Source organism: Salarias fasciatus, chromosome 17 (assembly GCF_902148845.1).
Source record: "Salarias fasciatus chromosome 17, fSalaFa1.1, whole genome shotgun sequence".
Taxonomy (NCBI): Eukaryota; Metazoa; Chordata; class Actinopteri; order Blenniiformes; family Blenniidae; genus Salarias; species Salarias fasciatus.
Window position 1 is genome coordinate 11,298,958 of NC_043761.1, and position 24,618 is coordinate 11,323,575.

General features: G+C 44.2%; 1 protein-coding gene and 1 long non-coding RNA gene across 2 annotated transcripts; both read left to right on the forward strand.

The window, feature by feature from the left end:
* The first annotated feature begins 1,039 nt into the window (after positions 1-1,039).
* LOC115404169 (uncharacterized) lies at positions 1,040-21,320 on the forward strand. Its single transcript, XR_003933306.1, has 3 exons — positions 1,040-1,052; positions 16,700-16,992; positions 21,310-21,320. It is a non-coding gene; the product is annotated as an uncharacterized LOC115404169 (long non-coding RNA).
* On the forward strand, positions 3,436-15,229 carry gpr37b (G protein-coupled receptor 37b). The gene is made up of 2 exons (XM_030113395.1): positions 3,436-4,843; positions 14,226-15,229. The coding sequence occupies exons 1-2, from the start codon at positions 3,791-3,793 to the stop codon at positions 15,042-15,044; spliced, it is 1,872 nt and encodes a 623-aa protein (XP_029969255.1). The 5' UTR covers positions 3,436-3,790; the 3' UTR covers positions 15,045-15,229.
* Positions 21,321-24,618: the final 3,298 nt, after the last annotated feature.

Here is a 24,618-nt window from a genome sequence, read left to right on the forward strand (position 1 = left end):
TTTTTCACAAAAGAGGCTTAATGTGAGTTTTGAAATTATTCACTGTTTCCATCTTAATTAACGCGTTTCTCTGTTCCTTTTAGCACCATTAGGTGGCAGCATTGCGCTATAAATACACTTGTGAGTTAATCTGGACTACAACTGTGAAGAAATCATTGAAGGCCTCTTGATGAGGATGAGTCAATTTAGTTAGACTTTGATATTGACATTATGTAAGCAAACTTAAGGCCAAACAACAGCTCTATAGATACTGACAATCCTTCTTTGTGTTCGACAACAGACGCAATGATATCAGCCTCTCAATGCTCAACAGTTAAACAAGTGACAGATGTGTAATTTCGACGCAGACATGAATCATCGGTGTAAATAATGTGCCTTCAAGGTAAGGAAGTGAAAAATGACTATTCTCTCGTCTTCGCCTGGAATCTCAGTGAAAACCTCAGACTCTCTATAAGCTGTAGATTATGTAGACAATTTCACAGCAGCATGATCTTCTAAATTGCAGCTACAGGCGAACACACTAATAAAAATTTTCACTCCTCCTCTGATTTATTTGAAGGAATAAGTTTTCCAGACAAAACCGCAGGGATGCGGAGGAGTGAATAATTCAGATGAGTGTGTAAGTATGACGAGTGTTTACCCCCTGGAACTTGTGCTCTGTAATCAGACTAAATCAAACCGAATGCTTCTATAATTCATTGGAGTGTCTGTGCTCCGAAGGCTCGTCTCTGGGCCTGTTGTCTGTTTTGTTTAGCATATGTGAAGACATGAGTGTGTGTGTGTAGGGGGAGACTGTGGTGTCTTTCAATTTCACTCCAATCACTTTGGTCCACTTTTGGTGCTCGCATGTGTGCAGTAATTGTGTATAATTTATTCCCCGCACAGCACACACACACGGAGAAAGCCATGAAATCTTCATGTCTTCCTCTTTGGCGGGATCTTCCGCCGACTTCATGCCCTACTAAACTCAAGTCTTCGCTTCGCATTGTGTGTGTATGTGTGTGTAGAGTGTGAGTGGGTTCCCCGCTGTGTATGCGCGCACTCCTTTATTTGTCTTTCATGTGTGTACACGCTTGGCATGTGCCCTTTAATGTCCCTCGGTGTCGGCGCCATTGAGTGTTTCCATGCATGACTACATCTGTGAGAGAACCTCTCTTCTTTATCTCCACCCACACACGCCAACTTGCAGAGTCTCAGCGGACCGACGTGCACAATAGACATGATAATTACATGTGAAGTGTTGCCCTGTGCCTTCCAGCTGATTAAAACGGTTCTGCAAGTTGCCTTGGTGGTATTTTCAAGGTCACATAGCAAACATAATGTGAAGTCTTTAACTTATGAAGCCTGATAGATGCTGATATATTCAGCTTGATTAATTGCTTTTGATTAATTCAAGTGCACTAATGTGTGACCTTTTGGAAAAGTGGAAGGGAAACAAGTATAATCTTCCTCTGAGTGAACCGCGTGACTCCCATCGGGTCTGATACGCAAACTATTTAACTCAGCTGTGCCAAGGTAATGATCAAACAGCCATCTTTCCATCTTTCCCAGCCCGTGGGGTTCTGAGCCGAAAGCAGAGACAGACAGACGTCTCTCAAAACATTCGTTGCATCCAAAATCTCAAAGTCAAGTCAAGGTCGGAAGAAAAAGTTGGCACAAAGTGTTCATGTTATCTCTGGTCAGTGTTTCCACCCCGTTATATGAACTGGCCATGTGTGTGTCCGTACATGCTCGCTCCCCTGGCTGGAATTGGCTCCAGTCGGTTATTTGATGTAGAAGGTCACCGGCTCGCCGTCTGCTGCGTCTGCCAACTCACGGTCCCGCCTCCCGACAGACATGTTTGGAGAAAGAAAATTCTCGTACAAGCATACAAGTAAATATGTGTACAGATATGTATCAATATTTGCAGGTTTTCATAACCCCTGTGTGTGTGCACAGACTTCCCTTCCTAAAAATGTGTGAAAGCGCCTGTTACATCCACGTGTCTGAGTGTGTTCTGGAGTTTCCCACAAGGCCGCACTGTGTGGTCTGAGTCTCCTCCAGCGTGAGTCCATTTACAGCACCTCAAGCACTTGAGACATAATACACTCATTTCATTTAGACCTGAGAGTCTCTTGAATTATTGACTAAGCTTCTTGGACACACTTAGTCATAAGTTGTGGGCGTCTGTTCTTGCTTTTTTTTTTTTATCTTTGTATTTAATCTTATTCACCACATATCCTTGAATAAAGCAGAAACTTCTGCCTGTTGCATACAGGTATCGATTATTCTGACCCGTCAGTTTGTCATTTTAAATGTTCCTATTAGTTCAAATACTGCAGCAGCATTCCTGCTGGAGAATAGTGATAGTTGCTTACGGCTGAAAACTCAAAAACTTTCCCTGACAGCTGCATGTAAAAGACACATAAAGTCTATCTCCACCCCGGGGCGACGCTGTCCTGCACGTTTTGGCTGCTTACAAATGAATGGTTTGTTATCAGTGTTTTGCAGTGGTTGATAAAACATGAATAAAATATAAAGCACACAGGGTAGCGGTTCTTCACAACCAGGCTTGGATAACACCATCTTACAGCATTTCATAGTTACTGTACCCCTGAAACCCTCTTGATAAAGTTTAGAATTACAGAAAAGTGCCAGCTGATGCCTGCTGAATGGCTTCAGGTGTGTGTGGGGTATTGATGCATGCAGCAGTAAAACAAGCCACAATCGATCCCCATATCTGCTCCAGGCTGTGAAGATGGGCTGGGACAGCAGATGAAGATCACTGTCAGAAGAGGTGCTGCTGAAGACAGGCGGGTTGAAACGCCTGCAGTGAATTTAGATTAAACTAAGTTTTTTTTTTCTTTCTTTCTTTTAAATAAGTGCAAGCATCTTTCCACAATGACAATTTTCCTGCTTTTGGCTGTTTGATAACTGGGACCGGACAGCGTCTGCTTGGCGCTGCGTGTGCGCGGACATCACAGCGCCGCCTTTGCGTAAAAATTAAAACGTGGGTAATATATTTATTAGCGCGTCTTGTCGGGCGTGGCAGGCAGGCTTGTCTGCCGGGGGGCTGCAGCCGTAGTCTGCTCCGGGGCTGCTGGATGCTCCATGATGGATGAGGAGTGACAGATCGGGGTTAGCCGCCAGGGGAGTCCATTTTCTTGCAGCGCGCGGTCCTGGGAGAGAGCGAAGGAGGGAAGACATTGGAGACAGACACGGAGAGAGAAGCGACCGATTTCCACCCCTCCTCTTCCACACACTCTCTCTCTCTCCTCTCCACTGCCGTGCATCACCGCCTGGTGAGCCTTACCAGGACTGCACCGCATTGACGCTGCTGCTGCCGACCCAGCCCAATGAAGTAACGCACCAACACGCACCGGGATCTGCTGCTTTTTTTTTTTTTTTTGGAGGGGGAGCTTTAACGCACAGCTGCAAACTGGATGCTGCGCAGTCTGCGTGCGTGTGTGCGTGAAGATGCAACAATCATTTCTCTATGATTGCTCGCTTCCTCCTGTCTGGATCGGGACACTGATCCTCTGTCCTGCTCACTGATGCCGGGACTTTGACAGGGGAGAAGGCGGCGGCGCGGAGCGGATCGCTGCAGCTGCGGCGCGCGGTGCACAGCAGCACTCCGGGAGATTACTTTCAAGTTTGCGGGGCTCACGAATGTAGCTGTTTTGTGGACGACCCAGTGCTGCAACATGGGTGTTGACTGAAGGGAGGGGGAAAAAAAAGAAGAGTTTCTCCACGCTGTGAACGGAGGATGCGCCGGTGAGGATTAAAAACTGCCTCCAATAATTCCTGGATCATGCAGATTCTGCCGCCACGGACGTTATTTGTGTTACTGGCTCACGCACATGTGGTATTTTCTCTGAGAAACGATGGAGAAGTTCGGACTAAAGAGGACAGCAACAGCAGCGCGTACTCGGGCAGGACTTTGCACGGGTCGAGCCATCAAAACAAAGCCCGGGACCGTGCGCTCTCGCCGGGTTACGCCACAGGTGCGTCCTCGGCGGAGCGGCAGGCGCAGCTGGCAATTATCAGAGGGACCCTCAACTCCACTCACCCCTGGAAGAGGGTGATTGCGGGAGAAACCAGGCGAATCGGACACAACAAACGCGACTTCAATAGGACTGTGACACCCATGGAGGATCCCAACGCCGCCCCACACTGGGACCCGACGCGCCACCATAATAAGAGGATAAAGTTGAATGGCGGCTTCAGTAGTACGGGGACGCCAGCAGGTGGACACTACAATGTGGATAAGCTCTCTTCAATGGCAAGGGGGGACGAAGGAGGGGGGCCCGAGGAGGCCGACAGGCACAAGAGAGGCACAAAAGACGAGCAGAAGAAAGCCTGGAAGAGGGGGAGAAACCGGCTCAACAAAAGCTCGGTGGGTTTGGCTCAACCCCACGAGTCGCCCTGGGAACCCATCCCCAAGCCGGTGGCCCTCACCTCCACCGACATGCCCTTTGACCTCTTCACCAGGAGGCCCGACCTCTTCACTTTCAGGGAGGAGAATCCGTGGGACGCCACACCGATCACCCCTCCGAGCTCGCAGGATTTCGGGGACGAGATCAAGAACCCCTTTTACCCCGTGACGAGCGAAACTTACGGCGCCTACGCCATCACCTGCGTCTCCGGGGTGATTTTCCTCGTGGGGATCGCGGGCAACATCGCCATCCTGTGCATCGTGTGCCAAAATTACTACATGAAAAGCATCTCCAACTCTCTACTGGCCAATTTAGCTGTCTGGGATTTTGTGCTCATCCTCTTCTGCCTGCCCATGGTGGTTTTCCACGAGCTGACCAAGTCTTGGCTGCTGGGAGAGTTCACCTGCAAAGTGGTGCCCTACGTGGAGGTAATTTCATCCTGCCTTTTCTGCTATTTTCAGATGAAACCGAGCACGCACTCAGACAATGCGCGTTGCATTGGATTCTGCAGGGATGACATACGCTTAAAGAGGGTGAATCGGTGTCATTTATGAATCACGCATCTTGTCAGAATGCGATCACACCTCCAGAGTGACAAGACAGATTATCTTTCAGACAGGATTCTTTGTGCCGGCGCACACTGAGAATGAATGCTCCACTTTAAAGCTATGACAGGTCACAACATAAACACGGTCAGCTATAGGAAATGGCCTCAGCCAATAACAATGGAGCTCTGTTTGTCCTTTAGACACCTGCTGCCGCTGCAGAGGCTCACCTTGCCCCACAGGCATGTCAGACACACCAGGATGTTTGACAATAGCTTACAATCATCCTGCCTTGAAAATAACAGTGACGCCTGTTGCTTTCATTATCTAAAGATGCTACAGATAAGAAAAAAAATGCACTGCACACAATCATAACACACAAACACACACATGCAGCCTTTGTTTCTCTTCATTTTGTTTGTCTGCTACACAACAAATTCTAAGAGGAGTAGAAAGGAGTCAGATAGGCCACTTACTCGCTGTTGATGCCTTCCCTTTGTGTGCTCACTGCAATTACACCAGTGTCAAATTCACCCACAAGGTGAATGTCTATTGTGTGATCCGGCGGCTTCAAGCTTGGGAGTCTTAAGTCGTTTTAAATGGACACTGTGACTACCTGTCTAAGCGAAGGACAATGAAGGGGAGAGAACAAGTGTATTAAAAGCTGTTTGAAGTGGCAGCAAAGAACTCATCAAGAAGTGAGCGATGTGCCGCAGCAAAGGGAAGAAAGCAAGAGAGGGTGATATATATATAGAAAGGGAGTCTGGCTCTCTCCACCTTTAGGTGGCGAGCACTCGACTACAACTTCACCCTGCGGACCCTCCAGACTGGGAGGGCTTTCTCCTAATGAAGTGACTGCTGCTATTATCCTCATGTTGCCTTCAGGGAGAGTTGGAATTGTCTTTGATGAGATTAGAAGATGCTGAGGCTTTAAAACATTAAGAAAATGCTGCCACTACCAGCAGGTGTTTAGTGCAAAGCAGATCTAAACATCCAGCGATATTCTCTGCTGGTAATCAGTGAATATTCTGAAAGAAAAAGCCCAGAACAAGACAAATATAAATTACACGTGCTTTGAGGTTGCCTTCTGTCAGTCAGCTCTTTATCACCCGTCACTGAGATGGAGTTTGAGATATTCTTTGTCGAAGTGACAGTGCAAAGCAACAGGCCCTCTAGTTCCAGCTCACACATCTATTTATCGATCGAGATATTCTGGAATATGTCACAGAAATGTTTGATACTGTATAGCAGTAACTCCAAGCCTGTTTTCCTCGCACAGAAAGGCTGCAAACCCCAATCTCCAACCTCTGATTTAACAAAACATTACAGTAGAGACACGCTGATGGACACTCCCACTCTTACCGACAACCGGCAGGACCCCTCCACATCAAAGCCAGAGACTAGAACCAGATACAAGTGTCTTATTAAAGGTTGGTTTGACATGTGCAAATCTAATTTTCTCTGCCTCTGGCACTGATGTGATCTCTGGTGCCCCCTCCCAAGAGGTTGCTAGACTCCAGATTGGGAAGCTCTTCCATATTGAATTATATTGTGCATCACGTGCACCCCACTGATCACATTCATTATGCGATGTAGAAGTAAGGTGATCTCATTTGCTGTCGCTCATTTGCACAGTATGTTGCCAACACCTTGCAAGTCTATACGTCTTAATTATTGGGGGATCAGACAGAAACAGACCTCCAACCTGTGTTATTGCATATGAGCTACCACGGGACCACGCGATGTTATTTAATAACCCGACAAACACACTTCTGGAGAATGAAATGTGTGGCTATTTTTAATCCAGAGAAAGAGCGAAACGGCCTGCCTGTGTGCGTTTGTTTCATGTCCAAGTGCATTTTATAGTCCATATCTGCTGGGACATGTGCACAGGGCCCTGTCTCTTTTAATAGTGCCTGCAGTGTGTGTGTATGTGTGTGTGCGCGCATGCATGTGCCAAAACAGGCCGTGAGTAATGCAGCCCAGGGCTCCCTTGTCTCCCTGTGGAACATTCACGGAAACACACAGGCACACATGCACCCTCACCCCCACGGAGTGACTTCATTCTTCACTTAACCCAAATTAAGTCACGGGGGACATTAGCATTTGCAGCAAAGACGCACACGGTAGTCACACATGCAACGCAACACAAACACCGTTACACAAACATGAAACTCTACTTTTAGGTGTGTATGCACAATCAAAAGATGACATCGATAATGCATGAGGGTCTGCGGAGAGAGGAGCATCCCACGGTGCTGCCTTCAGTAAATCTTGTTTTATTCAGTGTTTAGTGGAGTGTGGAATTTTCCAAACCTCAAAGAGAAAGCAATTGCCTGTGCGATATGTGAGCAAACATGATGGAAAAATTGCGAGAATGCTGTGAAAAATCAAAAGGAGAGCCACAGCCTGCCCGGATTATTTCAGATGTGCTCCTACTTGAGGATGTGTCGCTGCAGACAACCCCTCCTGGCAGCGATGCGCCGAGCAGCAAATTCAGGCAAGACTAATGGGCAATAATTGGGTTTATGCACCTGGCAGATGATTACGGTGAAACTTGAAACTAGGCTGAAATAACAAATAAACCAGTGCAGTAAGCACTTTATAAGCCAGAAGGAAAAATGAGTCATTTGTCAAGGTTCATTCAAGACTTCGCTGCTGTGACACCGAGACTCCACAAAACTTTCGGGCTCATTAACCCTGAATAATAAGATGCTTATGATTCATCATCTGCAGAAGCTAGTGCAAGATTTAAGATTGACTGGAGGGTTTGTATCTTTTTAACATGATATGTTTTGTAGCTTAGCTTCTGACAATGTTTTTTACTCATGTATTTACAAGACATGTTTATAGACCAAACCACTTCCGCATCTGAAGTGCGCTCAAGAGGTTTGCGACAAAGATTCAAGCAGTCATTGTGAAACTACACACGCGAGCGATAACCCTAATGACCTATTAGCACACAGATCTGACTGCGTTCACACTCTATTTTCTAACCTGGCCCTGCGGCTAATTGGCCGTCGTCATCATGGGACGTAAATCCAGCAACTCTCTGAAGATGCGTCGTCATTAAGGCTGCGCTGGCAGATCCAATGACAGCATCACCATTAAGTACGCACTTGCTCTACAGAGAGACGGTGCATCGATTGATACCAACAGTACTGAAGAAATTCCTCTAATTCCCCATCAGAGTAAAGCTTTTGTAATTTAAAGAGGAGCAAAAATGTAAACACTGTCATTTGGTTTCACGTTGAGGTCGCCTGGTTTATGTCTAGGCTTGGGAGCCTTTCTGTGTGGATTTTTTTTTTTTTCTGGTAGTCTCTTGCCACAATTGGTGTGATTGTGTGTTAGCCCTGTGATAGACTGGCACCGTGTCCAGGGTGTAGCCCCGCCTTCATCCACAGTCAGCCTGCACTGGCTGCAGCACAATGACACAGAAGATGAATGGACGGGTTAATACCTGCATCTTCAGCTATCATCATTCTTTAAAAATCGTATAGACGCATCTTCTGTATCGTCCCATACTTTGTGCATACTTGATTCCATGCTGTCTGTGACGTGCAATAGTTGTGGTCAGAACAGACACAGAGGGAGGGAGGCTGTTGTAGCAGAGCAGGAAAAAAGACTGAAAAAAGAGAGAGGGCGAGCAATAGATTGGTAAGAGGAAGGAGCTGGAGGATGGAGAGAGGAAGAAAAGCTGCAGAGGGGCCAGAGGTAGGCCCAAGTATAGTGTCGAAATTGGCGGTAATGGCAGGACATACATCAGGTTGACACTTTCACGTTCAATTCGCGTGCACAGCTACACACACGGACATGCACGGCAATACACACACGCACACACACACTTTCAAGTGACTAAATCAGAGGCATAAATTCAGTTGCTGTGTATTGCTGCATGAAGTCCAGAAATATGGACTATTTTATCAGTCCAGAAGAGCCCAGATGTAATTTCACCTTCATTATTTTTGTTTGTATGTTACATTATGATAACTTCCCCGATGAACCAAAAAATAATTACCATCAGAAAGCGTGCATGGCAGCTGAGGAGACACAGCCTCCTTCTATCCAAGGAAATAGGTCGATTCTTGCACTATATACAGTTGAATGCATCCATGCCCATGTCTGTTTGTCTTTTTGTCATATCTGGCTCACTATCTAGCCTGTAAACACACACACACACTCATGCACGGGCGCGTGCACGCTTGCACAAAGTCAGTAGGCTGTGCTGATCCTCCAGATGGGTGGGATGGCCTTCTCTCTACTGATCACTGCCCGCGGCTGTTCCCCCTCTATCACCCCCTCCCCTCTCTCTGCATCAGCTATCTGTGATTAGAAACAAGCCTCAGGGGGAAGACACACACACACGCGCACGCGCATACACTCATACACAGTATAAAAGCATTTGTGCACACTCACAGACAGAATTGTCCCCGTGTGCTGAATGCACTGAAGAAAGTACACTAATACAAAACACAAGTTTGTCTGTCTGCGTTCTCAGGCTGTCTATTAGTCAAGACAATGATATTTAATTGGAATGTATATGTCAATTATTCATGCTATGTAATAATTAGCAGCTCTGCATAATTCATAATGGCGAGTCCATTCAGTCATCTCCTTTCCCATGGATCAGTAGATATTGTGTTTATATAGAGACATGATCATGCCACTGCACAAAGCCGTTGATGGGGATTGCTGTTGGATACAATTAGACAAATTGATAATCATCCATGTAAATGTGGGACATTCAATGGACGATTACCCTAACGTACTAGAAAAGATAAAGAAAGGCACATCAGTTTTAGATCAGATCAGGTCAAGCGATGACTTGTTTACTGTCGGAAACTGAAATGAATATCAACCCTGTCGTGTTTTGTATTGTTTTAAACGTTAACACTCCCAGGCAGGAATCAATGACCTGGAATTGGACTTTTCCAGCAGCCACTGTCGGCTGAGAGCGGAATAAATGTTTTAACGTCCGGGGGAAATGTGCCACAGGTCAGGATATAATTTAATGGAAGAGGAATTTATTGAGCAGAAGAAAAGTGCCGCAGACGCGCTGTCAGAGACGGAGATGGAAAGCTTTGGAAAGAAACGCTGTTGCTGTCAGTTTATTCAAAGGAATAAAATATCATTGTTTTTACGACTGAGGGCTACAGGTCTTTGTGTATGAGTGTACACAAGAGCCAACAACCGATCTGACATGAGAAGTTAATGATATATCAGTGTAAAATTGTCGGATTATCCATTTAATTTCAGAAAAAATTGAGAAAAATAGCTCTAAGGGCTTTCCAATTAAACTTTGTTGCTAGTTTCGAAAACCTTTGTCACAGAATACGCTAGCATACATTCTTCCACTGATATCATGACTGGTTGAAAGCTTTTTAAAGATGTGTTCATCATCTTCTAAACCACAAATAACTAACAATAGAATTCAATTATATCATAATAAAGTTTTATGTCTGTCAGTAGAGAGGAATCTGTCAGTTCATGAGGAGAGATCTGGCCTGTCTGCCAGGAACCCCCCGACACACACACACACACACACACACACAAGTCAACAATAAATTCAATATTTCTACATAAATGCAGTCACATGCACATAAATGGGCTTGCCTCCTAACCCTCATCGCCGCTCCGTCTCCCCCGGCCCTGCAGCCCATCTGACGGATGGCTGCTGTCAGAGCTGGGGTCTCTCCGGTTAGAGTTATGGTCTGCTGGAGCCTGCACTGGGTCACACGCTCGGCCTGGAAAAAAGAAAAAAAAAAAAAAAGCACTCCAGCTGGAGTAACCCTTTGTCTGCCCCGCCTCATCGCCACAAGACTGTATGTGTGTGGTTGTGTTGCTGTGTTGTTGCGCTCGGACGTCGGCCCATTCATCACCCGATAACGGCCATTACCCGAGACAGAGGAAGCAGTCGCTGTTCTGGTCAAACGTGCGCCACCAGTTCTTGTTAAGACCCAATTAATAACGCGAGTCATTGTGCCAGCGGCTCACAGGACCTTTAATCAGCAAGTTAATGGGCTGTTATTAAAAAACAGCGTCAGGGGAGAATATCTCTCACCTGCTGTGCGGCTCGATTGCCAGGATGAAAAAAAAAAACATATGGATGGCAGATATTCTCAGGATTGTTTTTTTCTTTAATTCTGCGCTTCTACAGTCCAAACTCGACATTAAATAGTAGATACGAAGTTGTAAACGTACGTCTTCTACTGTTTGGGAAGAAAATATTTGTATCTCTATGCCGGCCACCACAGGTTAACCGCTATGTTCCAGAAAATGAAACTATCTTGTTTGCTTCGGGGCTCCTGGTTCTCATGATAAGTATAATTTCCAGCCTGGAGGCTAACCGTCCGGTCTTCTCGCCTGCAGGTGAAGTGAACATGACAGGGTCAAGGCCGGTGTCGGGAAGAAAGCCACATTTACATTGTTAATCATTCAGAAGATGCCATGACTCATTTCACTCCCCCCTGTCACTTTCCACTGTTTCAGCCTCGGTGATTTATCTCCTCACTGTTCTTACTCTCACTCCGTCTTATCTTCTTCCCTCCGTGTCTCCTGCACCCGATTCCCCTCCCCTCCATTTGCACCAACACACACACACACACACACACACACACACACACACACACACACACACACACACACACACACGGCCTCATCCCCACACCAGCCTTGACTCCTGGGCTCTCTCTCATCTCCACTCCGGTACAAAGTTCCGCCTGTTCGTCCTGCCCTCGCTCTCCACCCCGACACGCTGATCAAAGCCGGCTTCCCCGGTCCTCCATGACATCCTTTCAAGCCACTCCAGTCCTGTTGTTCAAGCCATGAAATATTCACCAATGCACAAGCACCTGTCCGCGTCCGCCGGGTGTGTGTTTGTCATAAGTGGGTCACACGTGGCGCTTGATATGACACTTCATTAACTATTTAAATACAGAAAAACTACCTTGTTTTCAATGGTTGTTGGGCCAGTTAAGCATAGAAAAATAAGATTCGATCTTGGCGTTCAAAGCTTTAAAACCACCTTTCTGCTCTTGCCTGACATGTAGCTTTGGAGCTTTTCTACAGCAGAGAAAATGGACTGCAATTTAAGAGAATGTGAGTCATAAAATGACTTATCCTTCAAAAAAAAACACGTAGCAAGCTCACTTTCTTTACTTGTATTTTAGCTCGAGGCTGAAAAGATTCATACTTGAGCTTCAGTGCCGTCACAAATCGAGGGTGAACAAAACTTCAAAGACATTATATCATAATTAAAGCCCTAAAAAAACAACATCTGCAAGGCACAGTTGAGTTTGAATCATATAAAAAAAAAATCACCTCAATCTGATGAAGAAGGTGAATGAATCACTAATATAAATCATCTCATCTTGAATTAAGCATAATCATTGGATTCTGGTCTTACAGTTAAAAGAGTGTGATTTTATAGCACTTATTCTATAAGTGAGCCCAGAATGCTCACAAGTTATTATTTAAAGAAACAGCAGCACCAACTCCCGGCCTGTCATAGCTACATTGTTTTCAGCATTTCTGATTATTTAGTATAAATGGACATCACTTTCAAAATACTGCTGTGTAAACGCACAACTTTAAAACAACATCATGTAAACAGAGCCAAAGTGACACTTTAAAATAACGAATAATTACTTTTAAACCAGGAACTTCAAATTATATTAAAACATCATAGTTTGGCTGAAATCAAAGTTCTCAAACTGAAAGACGAACTGGAACAGGAACAGCTGCTTCGTTTCAAATCCAGAAGTTCCAGATCAGCAGTGAGAAAAATAAACGAGTTAAAACAGAGGAAGCCTGCTAATCGTGAACTGTAAACACAGTGAAAAATTGTGCCTGGAGGAGTTCAGTATTGGGTGGAAACGTATGCACTTCACGCGAGGCTTCCGACCTCGTACATCAGCCCGGAACGGCCCAAGAGTGACAAGTTGACTTACTGCGACGTGTTGTGACGTGATTCCAACAATAAATCAAACACACTCATATATGTTCACCGTTTTACCTGCTGAGTTGAGCTACTGCTCCAACCCATGTCTGTTTATACACATATTCAGTTCCGTATGGTCGCCCTTCATTAGACAGGTTACAACCTCCAAGTGTGTGTGTTCGTATGTGTGTTTGTGGTGCCTTCACACACACCTGAACATCTTGCAGTGTGTGTACATCTATATCTGTCCAGGAAGTGTGTGTTTACAGCTCTAAAGCCCAGGCTCACTGGGGCCATCTGGGAAACTGGCTGTTGCAGCGTAATTAAATTTGATATGAAGGGAGGAAATGAACGAGGGATGGACGAAGAGAAGGAGAGGATAAAGGGAGGGGAGGAAGACAGGAGTGAGAGGGAATAAAGGTAAACAAGGTGAGTGAGACAGGATGGAGGAGGAGAGAACGGGTCGGAGCTGGAAGGGACTGGTTCATGTAAGGAGAGGGTTGAACACACGCACACACACACACACACACACACACACACACATACATCCACTCCAGCTGCAGAGGAACAGCTAGCAGGGCGCCTACTCTGCCAAAATGACAGCTAATCCTGCAGATGCTCTCAGATGCTGAGAAAATGTGTGCACTCACTGAACATTTGTAGACATTTTATACCATAAACGTGGCGGCGATGCGAGGAATTAGCTGTGACACAAAGACTCTGTGAGGAAAACAGACATGTTTAGGAGTTCGGTAATTAGTGTTATTGTCATTGAATAAATAGTGTGAAAGTACATTCAGTGCATTGAAAGTTGTGATAACAGCTTTTAATCCACCCTGTCTTTCATTTTACTGCTTTAATATCTTTTTCACATGTTTAGCGACACTACAGACTGATAATAGTACCACCAAGATATCCATTGAGTGTCACATGCACCTGCATGCTAGTAATACTTTTGTATGTTGTTTGCTGATGTCAAGGCAGTTATTTGCACTGGTGTAGAAGAATCCAATATTGGGAAACATAACTAACACCTCACAGATAAATTAGATTATAAACATTTCAGAGCGTCTGCAGTGACTGAATTTCATGCAGCGTCTGTCTGTTGCCATGATTCTAAATCGTCATTTGCTCAAAGCTACTTTTAAGTTTAACTCGAGTCGTTTTCCTCCGTTGTTCTACTTGCAAGAGGTCTGTCGATGCAGGGAAAGCAGGATTCACTTGAATAAAGCCACTGCAGGATTAGTTCGTCTCAGGTAGGCAGTGACAAGAAAAGACTTAATTGAAATCGATGTTACAAGAACTTGTCTTTGTCTCTTTGCTCAGGTGGCCTCCTTGGGTGTTACAACCTTCACCCTGTGCGCTCTGTGCATTGATCGCTTCCGGGCGGCCACCAACGTCCAGATGTACTACGAGATGATCGAGAACTGCACGTCCACCACCGCCAAGCTGGCGGTCATCTGGATCGGCGCCCTCCTCCTGGCCCTGCCGGAGCTCCTCATCCGGCAGCTGGTGGCGGAGGACACGGGGATCCCCGACGAGCCGCCGGTTGAACGCTGCATTATCAGGATATCGACCTCGCTCCCCGACATGCTCTACGTGCTGGGCCTGACGTACGAGGGCGCTCGGCTGTGGTGGTGCTTCGGCTGCTATTTCTGCCTCCCCACCCTCTTCACCATCGGCTGCTCGCTGGTGACGGCGCGGAAAATCCGCCGCGCCGAGCAGGCCAGCGTCCGCAGCAACAAGAAGCAGATCCGGTTGGAGAGCCAGATGAACTGCACCGTGGTGGCGCTGGCGATCGTCTACGGCGCGTGCGTGGTGCCCGAGAACATCTGCAACATCGTCTCCGCGTACATGGCGGCCGGAGTTCCCGAGCGCACCATGTCGGTCCTCCACCTCCTCTCCCAGCTGCTGCTCTTCTGCCGGGCGGCCGTGACGCCGGCGCTGCTGCTCCTCCTGTGCCGCCCGCTGGGCAGGGCCTTCCTGGACTGCTGCTGCTGCTGCTGCTGCTGTAACCACGCTCCCTCCTCGGCCACGGCCAGCGACGACAACGAGCACGAGTGCACCACCGAGCTGGAGCTGTCGCCGTTCAGCACCATCCGCAGGGAGCTGAGTAACTACACCCCCGCTGGCTCCAACTGCTAAAACTCACGTTCCTCATCAGGGAAGGAGATCTGGCTGGCCTGTTATCGGCCTGCGGCTGGTATTTCTCAGACTCGGCTCGGAGAGATTTGCCTTACCTGGTCCACTTAGGGTGCATAAAGGAAGCCGAACACTGAATATTCACCGTCCACCAATGGTCCTACGTCCTCAACACAACTTCTTTTACACAGCAGCTGAACAAAAATCAAAACCTTATCTTCACTCGTGCCCTTGGGTGCTCTCAAAACAGGGTCAGTACCTATTTTTAGCAATCCTGCCTGAAACAGACTCACACACCCCCTCTCTGTTGGCCTTGCATGTCCGAATATCTTTGGGCGATTTAAATGGCCTTTAACATCATTGACGCCTGGTTCCTGACGAGAAACTCAGAAATCCTTTTATGCCATTGTGGTTTTCCAGAAACCTTTGAAGTATTTTGTAGGAATTGGTTCACAATGATTGCAAAATAGTGATTTATCGCAGCTCTAAAATCTGACTGCGAGCGCAAAAAGACACACAAGGCTCCTGCCTCTGGAAACAATGCAGCAGATTTGGGTAAGTCGGTTAAAAAAATAAATGAATAAATGATCAAATTATAAGCCCCAGCAAACATGTTGTAATTATTTCGATTCTAAGATTGGGATTTTCTCAAGAGACTTAGATTCTAATCAAAAATACATTGCATTATTTGTACAATGACTGGACAGGGAACCTCTTGTCTTGAAGTGCAGGTCATCAATACTCATAATAAATGTTTTTGGCCTTCGTTATTATTTATATATTTGATCGATACTTGTACCATGGAGCCAAAGGGAGAAATAATCAAAGCCAATCACCTTTCAAATGTGTCAATTATATCGACTTAATCACAGAGTGCACCTTTTACAATAACTCAGATACAACATCCAGCTCAATACGTAGGCTGCCACTGCCTATCCAAGTACACAACTCAGTTTACAGATCACAGCAGCTGTAAATGTACAGGTTATACTGAAGTGCACATACCGGAACAAGGCTCTTGATAATTAATCTCGTGCCGGATGTCTCAGACAGTTTGCAGAAGGAAAACAAGAGGAAATTGCACGGGAGAATCCCAGTGCACAGAACAACACGTGAACTGTACATTGCAAAAAAAAAAAACAAAAACAAAAAAACCCTCAGATGAATCGGACATAACTGGGCTGGTCTCAGAGTACAACAAACACGGACATAAGTGGATTTAAAAGGTCTGAAGTGAACTAATTGAAATCAAATTAGGATGGAATGAAGCGGAATGGAATCGGATGAGCCACTACAGATTAAATTGAACGGAGTGAATATGAATGGAGCGGAAAGCGATGGGACATAACACAGTGGATTATAATTAAAAGGGATGGACTCAGCGTGGACTGGACTGAGAGAACAAGTATCTGCACTACACTGTTGTATCATGTTACGCCTTACACTTCGGGCTGTATATATATATTGTACACTTTCTTTGGTGCTCTTATGATGAATGCGCTGTAAACAACAAATCCAGAGGTTCAACTTAGAATCACAAGGAATTAAGCTGCTGCTTTGTTTTGGGTCACGACTACAGAAACAGCAGTAGGAAAAGGAAAGTTTTCTCAGCGACCACATACATGGTTTTTGGAGAAATCAAATGAAGATTTTCACAGAACAGTAATCCTCTTGTTTACCGGGTCAGTAATTTTCTGCAGTTCAGAAGATGCAATAAAATCTCATTTCCATACTTTATTATGTTGGTACAGAAATATATTCACTGATGATTAATAATGTTATATAAAATGATAATCTACAATATTGGTTTAATTGAAAAAGTGCCAAAACTGCATAATTAATTGTAAATATTAGAGAACTGCTGGAAGCTTGTAAAAAAAAACAAAACAAACAAGATGAATTATATATTTGTACCAATAATACACACAGAGGAGTTGTTTTATTTTTGTTTGTCATGCACAGGTTTATTATTTACAGCTTCTGAACTGTAAAACAAACTTTCATGCAAGAACTCAACTGACTGACTACTTGCTAAGCCCCCTCCACAGATACTCTCAAAGATATCGGATAATCCTAAAGAAGTACAAAAACAACCAAAAAGGACACAAAGTTTATACTCCAGTGTAGTGAGACCATGGTAAGAATTTACTTAATAAACTTGGGGAGGTGGAGTTGTTTTTTGAATGAAAAAGGCTGACTTTAAACCACGTTTTATTAATTTGATTTCTCTTTTTTTTTTATAGATATTATTGTTGCAAAGCTACATTTTTAAAAATCTCACACATCTAATAATTACCCGCCTTGGAGGACTGAACAAAAACTAAATTCCAGATGTAATAAATGAACAGCAATAGATGGTATGGCCAAAGAGGGCAATAACTTTATCCACAAGGCAAGCAGTGGATCTTAACAATTCTCCAGTCAATCATAGGCGTAACACAGAAAGACAATCACACTTATATCTACAATTTAAGGTCACTAATTTACCTTGAAAACATGTTTCTGTGATCTGGCACAGGGGAAATGGTTCATCTGCATGTATTGAAGGCACTTTGGGTCCAAAGAACCTTTTGTCAAAAGGCAACAATGTCATCCACTGCAACACATTGGCCCTCTATCAGTAAGAGACAGTTTTTAATTTGAATTTAAACAAAAATCTTAATCCTGCACAATCTGATGGCCACAGTTCAACCTGCATGGTAACAGTATGTAACCGAGGAGGGCGGGGCCTAACAAGAAGTCAGCTTCACCGTGAAAAAGGAGAAAAAAATATCTCTCACAGTTTCATTACTTGAGCTTTTAAGGGGAACCAATGAAAAGTGTTTCACAGTGTATGAATTTCCAAGTGTATTGTTCTGTAAATCTGTTTTTCCTAACCCTACTAATCAGACCTGGGTCAAAACAAGGTTCCAACCACGATGTCACACAAAACACTGAATTGCCTCAACAATTGCGGTCTTCGGTTGGGGGGGGGGGCTGTTTTAAACCTAGCATCTGCGATGGGATGGGCTTCTTATGTTGACCAAAATGAATCAATGTTTTTCTTTGTGAAACCTCAGTAATTTATTTAAATATCAAGAACCAAGACAGCAGAACTTGGTGATGACCCAGGTGTGATGCTCATCGGTATAATGTATATTGCGATGACTCTTTTGCATATGATTCTGCACTGCCAAACACCTTCTCTCCCTCTCTCTCTCTCTCTCTCTCCCTCTCTCTCTGTCCGTCGGTCTCCTGTGCTCTTGTGGTAGTAGCACTCCCTCTCTCGGTGTCTCTCTCTTCCTCTCTCTCTCATAACGGAGGTCAGTTTACCTTGAGCTCCATCACAACCGGAGGAGGAATATTGTGACAAAACGCAGGCCAGCTGTGAGCCTTTGGCTGTAATGAATTCCAGTTTATGAGCTCCGAGATCCACTTGGACGTAGCCTCCAGTCGCTGCGGCCTGCAGTTCTTCAAGTTAATAGAGGAAATAGGAAGGAATGTGAAACAAAGCCCTGCAGCCAGTTTGACAACTCTTTATAACATCATCATCAGGATGCTCTGGGCCCTTGTGTGTGTCTGTCTGGGGAGCTTAGCTTTGATAGCCTCCTGGTTTTGTTTTGTTTTGTTTTGTTTTGTTTTTTTTTTTTTCGTTTTTGTAACTGAAAGAAAGAAGAACAAGCAGTTCTTTTACATACATGCATCTCATGGTTTTCGATGGACCTTCCATGTAAACTGACCTCTGAACTTGACTTTTTTTCTGCATATTTCTGGAAGTATAGCTCATAAATGGCTCAGTGTGTAGTGCCGTGGTTGAAACTTATTGATGAAGTGATTCTTGTAAATCAGTCAGTGAGACGTTTATCCTGAACTTTGTGAGTATTTCTTCTTCACTCTGAGCAAAATGTGTCTGTATTTGATACCTGACGTAAGCACACGACCACTATTGTCTCTCTTAAGTCTAGTCACTGGTTTCTAAATAGCTTTTTATATAGCCAAAAACATCCCTTTGTTTATCAAAGAACTTTATCTTGAAAACTGTATATTAAAATCCTAAATGTACTACCTCTGTGTGGTTGATTCATTGTATGAATGTGTGTGTTTCTGCTAGTCTGAAGGTAAACTCGAGGGCGTGTTTTCTGCCATCCTCAATATTTCATTCTTTTCCTTCACTAAAGCACAACTCGTTATAATCCAAAGTACTCTCCTATACAAAGCAGAAATTAATCCAGCCTCTTGCCTTGATGCCAACGGGTTGTTGCCATGGATATAATTGCTGTTAAAGGGATTCTGCAGCAATGTAATATTAGTTTTCAACAAAGCAGAGAGGATTGGGAGAGACGGGTCGGCTATTATCAAAGCAGCGAGAGGCTGAAAGATCCCGACTTCTAACGTGCATGGGTCAAACTTCAAATAGCAGCGAATCACACAATTCCCCACAATGCACCATAATAGATTCAGGTATGAGAACTGTTTCTTGAGGCAGTTCTTGAAAACCAGTGATTGCAGTCGAAATGAACACAAATCCAAAAGGGTTGCAGGTTAGACATTTTTAGTATTATTGCCACTTGTTTGAGCTTCACTGTGTTGAAGGATAGTTTGACACTGAAAGGCCGTTTTCACTTTAATCTGCATGATTTTTTGAGATCCCAGCGACACAATGGCGTTTTTAAGAAATTGAGCTTTGTGGCATCATAGAGGAGAAGAATGAACCGTTCCCTATTCATAGACCCTGAATATTTCAGTCTGGGAGGATGAATGATTCTAATATTAGACATTTCTAATTAAACTTTTTGAGAAAAGAAATGCATCACTCACAAATACCCGGCTCAGGCCCCATGTTTGAAAAGGCCTGCACTGGATCTTGAGCATGAGACGAAACAATATCTTACCATAGAGCCAAACATAATCAATTAGATGACCGCAATAAATTCGATTTATAAAAACACCACGTATTTTAAATTTCAGTTTAGTGAGCAGACGGCAGTTGCCTGTGCAAAGTGCAGAAGTGTTGCTCACCAGTGTTAATGACTATAAGTAGATAACTAGTAATTACAGCTGTGCTGCAACAGCCATGGCAGCATGCGTTGCAGCTGCACGTCATTATGCAAAGACTTGCTCTGTTTTTAGAAAATGGACTGAGATTCCACCGATTAAAAAAATTACAAAGATCAGACTGAAGAAAAACTGTTCTCTTTGGCTTTATCTCTGGCGTAAATAGAATATTCCACCTCATGATCGAAAGAGGATTTTCAATACGGACGTACTGATGGGAAATTAGGAAAAGTGGTGAACAAGCAGCATGGTGAGAGATAGCTGAGGCTCACTGATGCTCGTGGGAAGCGAAGACTGGCCTTCATGGTCTGATCTAATAGATTAACTACTTCTGCTCACCCTGATACACATGTAGCTGCACAGCAGCTCCTGCAATCCAACATTCGAGCTGCAGCACAGGGTAATAGAAGAAGCGGGCCTGAGCTCATTCCTTTCACGTTATGTGAGGCTTACCTGGAGAACATGGCCCCAGGATGCATTGTGGGAAGAAGAGAAGCTGGGGGAGGTAACTCCAGGTGCACGACGTTCATCTGCAACAAAAATAAATAAATCTATGAGTATAGGTGGATGTTAGCTTGATATGAACCATTTTTCTAAACTGTGTTTACACAGTGTTTCGTGGACACAGTGCACTCTGATAGGATCGGTCTCCTTCAGCAAGAAAAATGTCTCAGAAACAGTTCCAATAACACAATCAGTTTGAAATGTTGGCTCAACCTCGAAATGTTCCAGAGCTCGATCTAATCGAGCACCTGTGGGATAAGATGGACAAACTTTGCGTACGGCTGGTGTCAGGGATGAGGATACTGTCCGACCTGAAGGCCATCCTGAACGATGTCTTTCACCCTCTTTGATTAATACTTTAATCATATGTTTCTCTGCACACACGTGTGTGTGGTTTCATTACAAAAACGAGCAAAAGTAGTCACTAGTGGCCAAACAAGAAAACGACAGTTTTCTGTGTCTCAGCCATTTACTAATGTTCTTCCTGTGGCCATCAAACTCTATCACTAAAGAGTGTTTGTTTGTTTTTTTGTGCTTTTGAGTATCAATGTCATTCTCCATTCATGTAATACACACTGTTAAGACTTATGCATACTAATAATCACTAGTTCATATTTTATTCTTACTTAGTCTATATTTTAACATTCTATTAATGAATGTAGCACAAAGCTGGAAAGAATTTCCCTCTTGGATGAAAAAACTCTTTTCTATTCTATTTTATTCTAACTAGTCTGATTCATGGAAGTCCACTCAAAACTCAAAGACATGAAGGATCTCCTGCAAACAGAAACCACAGCACACCTCGACAGAGTCCTTGTCCAGACGAGTGAAGGCTGTTTAGTCTGAAAGAGTGATTCGACAAAATGCTAAGCAGCTGGTAATGATGCTACGGCTCATTAGTGTCAAAAAAAAGATCATTCTGCAGCGTAAGACAAAGCCGAATGCCATAACTACACAACCTTTACGACAGAAAGGAAAGCGAGATTTTCTCTGGAAATGTGAAACAATACAAAGAAATAATGTCCTCTTTGGAGGTAAGTCTCATTTATGCCCCGATTCCTTTAAGCTCCCTCCTCTACAGTCACACTACAGCGAGAGTGTCTTCATTTTTCTTCTCTCTCACATATCAGGGGGGCCATTTAAAATATTCATCAGTGATGTATCACTGTGCTATCTTCTCCCAACACATCCTACACACCCTCTCTCTCTCTCTCTTTCGCTCTCTGTCTTCTTTGTCTGTTGCGTCCAAAGTGTTATACAACGATGACGACAGCAGGCCGACGTACGTTCCTGGCTCTGATTGCAATAAGAAGAGAACTGTTGATGCCTGCGCTAACAGAATTAGCTGCCAGAGAGCTTCCACATCCGCATCTCGCCCAAGACGCTGCTCCCTCCCACTGCGGTGAGGAGGTGGCCTCTCTCATTCCCTCTCTTTATGCAGCTCTCACTTCAAGATAGAGAGTAAAGGATGAAAGGTGGTGTTGAAAGAGAAGCTGAAGAGAACAGCAGATGTCTTCGAATTTAGCTCCACAAACATTCAAGAAGGAAAAACGACACACAAGTTACTGAAATGAGTTAAAAACTTGGAACTTCATACCAATAAGTTCAAATACTGCTGAAATTGTCCTATTTTTAGTCTATTTCTGTCCAAAAAAAAGTGGCTCATTTGGCTCTTTGAATCAAATCCGCCAACTACCTGTCACTTATCTGAACAGACGGAAGATGAGAAAGTCCAATTAGGAACCGTTTGATGAGAAACGAAGGAGTGTTCACTTTGAAACGCGGCACATTTCAGGCTTTTACGCATTGTCTCCCTATCTCCATCCATCACCTTCCTCTTGTCACAGAGGAAACGCTGCATGCATGTCTGAGAAGAGACGGGGAGATTGGTGGAGAGAGAGTACCGTTACAGGAGGGGGGGGGGGGGGGGGGGGGGAATCTTGTCCCAGAAAAGCTGACAGGCGATGTGCCACTCATCTTGGTAATTTCCCCCCCAAACAGCTGGCCTCCTGCCAGTGCACTTGCTCACGCTCAATCAGCCTCAATCAGCAACATACTCACCAAAGTGTCTGCAGCGCTGCCTGAGTGCGTCTGGCTGTTTGTCTGGCTTTTTGTTCTTTCATTATGCGATTGTCTTCAATTGCACCCCCCAACCCCTCCCAGCCATTCAAGCTTCTGATTGTAGAAAGTCGTTTCATGATCAAACACCAACAGAAGTTCTGATGCTGATTTTTTTTTTTTTTTTTTTTTTTTTTTTTCAGAATCAGTTTCAAATGTTTTTTCAGTCTGTGTTTCTATTCCAGGCTCAGAAATATGGATTCTTGGCTTTCTTTTGACATTCACAGCATGTGCAGGAGTACAGTTACAATTCCCAAACCTCAAAGGACAGCTGTAAGACACATTTCGTTGGCCTCTCTGTTGTTACTGCTCATACTTGGGTTCATTTGTTGAAGGTAGTTGCGTTGTCCTCAAAATTTTCTACATCTGTTTTTTCGGATATTAGGGGAAAAAAATATCACTGCCCACTACCTCCTGCTGGCTTGACTTAAATCTTTTCCTGAGATAAGGTGCAATCCGAGGAGGGAGTCGCGGTTTTTACAAAGTGGAGCAGTTCCAGGGGCATCTTCAATGGTGCGTTCAGTTGTGAAGAACTTGACTTCCAGACCTCGGTGTGCACAGAGCTGGATAAGGTGGATAAGGTGAATACTTCAGAGGGCTCTTTGATTCTGAGGTTTCCTTCTTTTTGACGTAGCCTTTGATTCCATTTTTTTTTTTCTTTTTTGCAAATGTTATTCCACATAAACTCAAAATTGTGATTTGCTGTTGAGGAGTTTTGTTCATCTGTGGCTTTTACTGCATCTGAGGAGTTTTGGGGCCTGTTCAGACACACTCACACCTTTCTGTTTTTCCAAGAGTAACTGGGCATTCATTAAAAAAAACGCAGCTCTGGCCAAGCAATCTGGCTGAGCTAACGTTTATTTGGCTGTGCTTTATGAATGGTTGCTACAGTAACTAACCAGTCACATTCCCTTTTTTTTAATTTTGTAATTTTCTTCCATTTCTTTCAGTCTGTTGTATATTTACTACTGAAAAAATCCAACAATTCACAAATCGTTTATTACAGATTGATGCATATAAGTAGCATGTACACCGATTTGTACAGTTTATTTATAAAATAATATTCATAGAGTCCGACATACAGGCTGAGGCTCTGTTTAGATGACATTTCCAGCAAGAAGACATAGTTTTTACGTTTTCACTTCTGAAAAGTTTAGCATTTAGAATTTTAAAAATGTTGTCCGATTAGACAGAAATGCTGAAAACGTGTAGAACAACTATGTACGACAGCCAAGGTGCACATGCGCAGTAGGAGCGCGGCGACAGAGTCAGAGCATTTTACAAAACTTCCACCTTGGGAGCCGTTTTCAAAAAGTCGCATTTTCAGGGACTCTGTAAAACATTTTTTTTTTTTTTTTTTACAGGGGAGGGGGAATTGTGATTCAAACACGATTTTGACATTTCCAAAGGGACCCTTTATCTTTAAAATTGTGACATCAACAAAACATGAAATAAATAAAATAATTAGAATAAACATATCTATCAGTCCATGGATTATGGGAATTGACACAACAAAATATTCTGAATTTCATGTTTATCAGATCTGTTTGCAGACGTTTCCGCTCAGAGATCGCTCCATATGCAGTGCTTTGCAGGCTTCATGAATGCAGTGTTTCCAGAAACATGAGGTCATGACAACAGTTAATCGCCGACAACATCCACATGCGTGACCCAATGCACGTGCACGCGCACGCACACACACCCTGACAGAGGAGCTGGAGCTTTAAACCAATATTATATTCCACTATTTGCCAAGTGAGATTTTCATTTTGAGAATATTTTTAAATTGCCGATGTATATTGAATTTGTCTACTGGGAACTGCTCAATAAAATCCATCGTCCATCGCTCTTCTTCTCCATTTCCCTCGAAGCCTCCCTTTCCCCTCTCCTTTACCTCTCCGGCTCTGCGCTCCATCCATTG

Coding starts and splice junctions, on each gene's coding strand:
- gpr37b (XM_030113395.1), top strand. CDS start 3,791: ATGCAGATTCTGCCGCCACGGACGTTATTTGTGTTACTGGCTCACGCA. Junction 4,844..14,225: donor AAGTGGTGCCCTACGTGGAG/GTAATTTCATCC, acceptor CTCTTTGCTCAG/GTGGCCTCCTTGGGTGTTAC.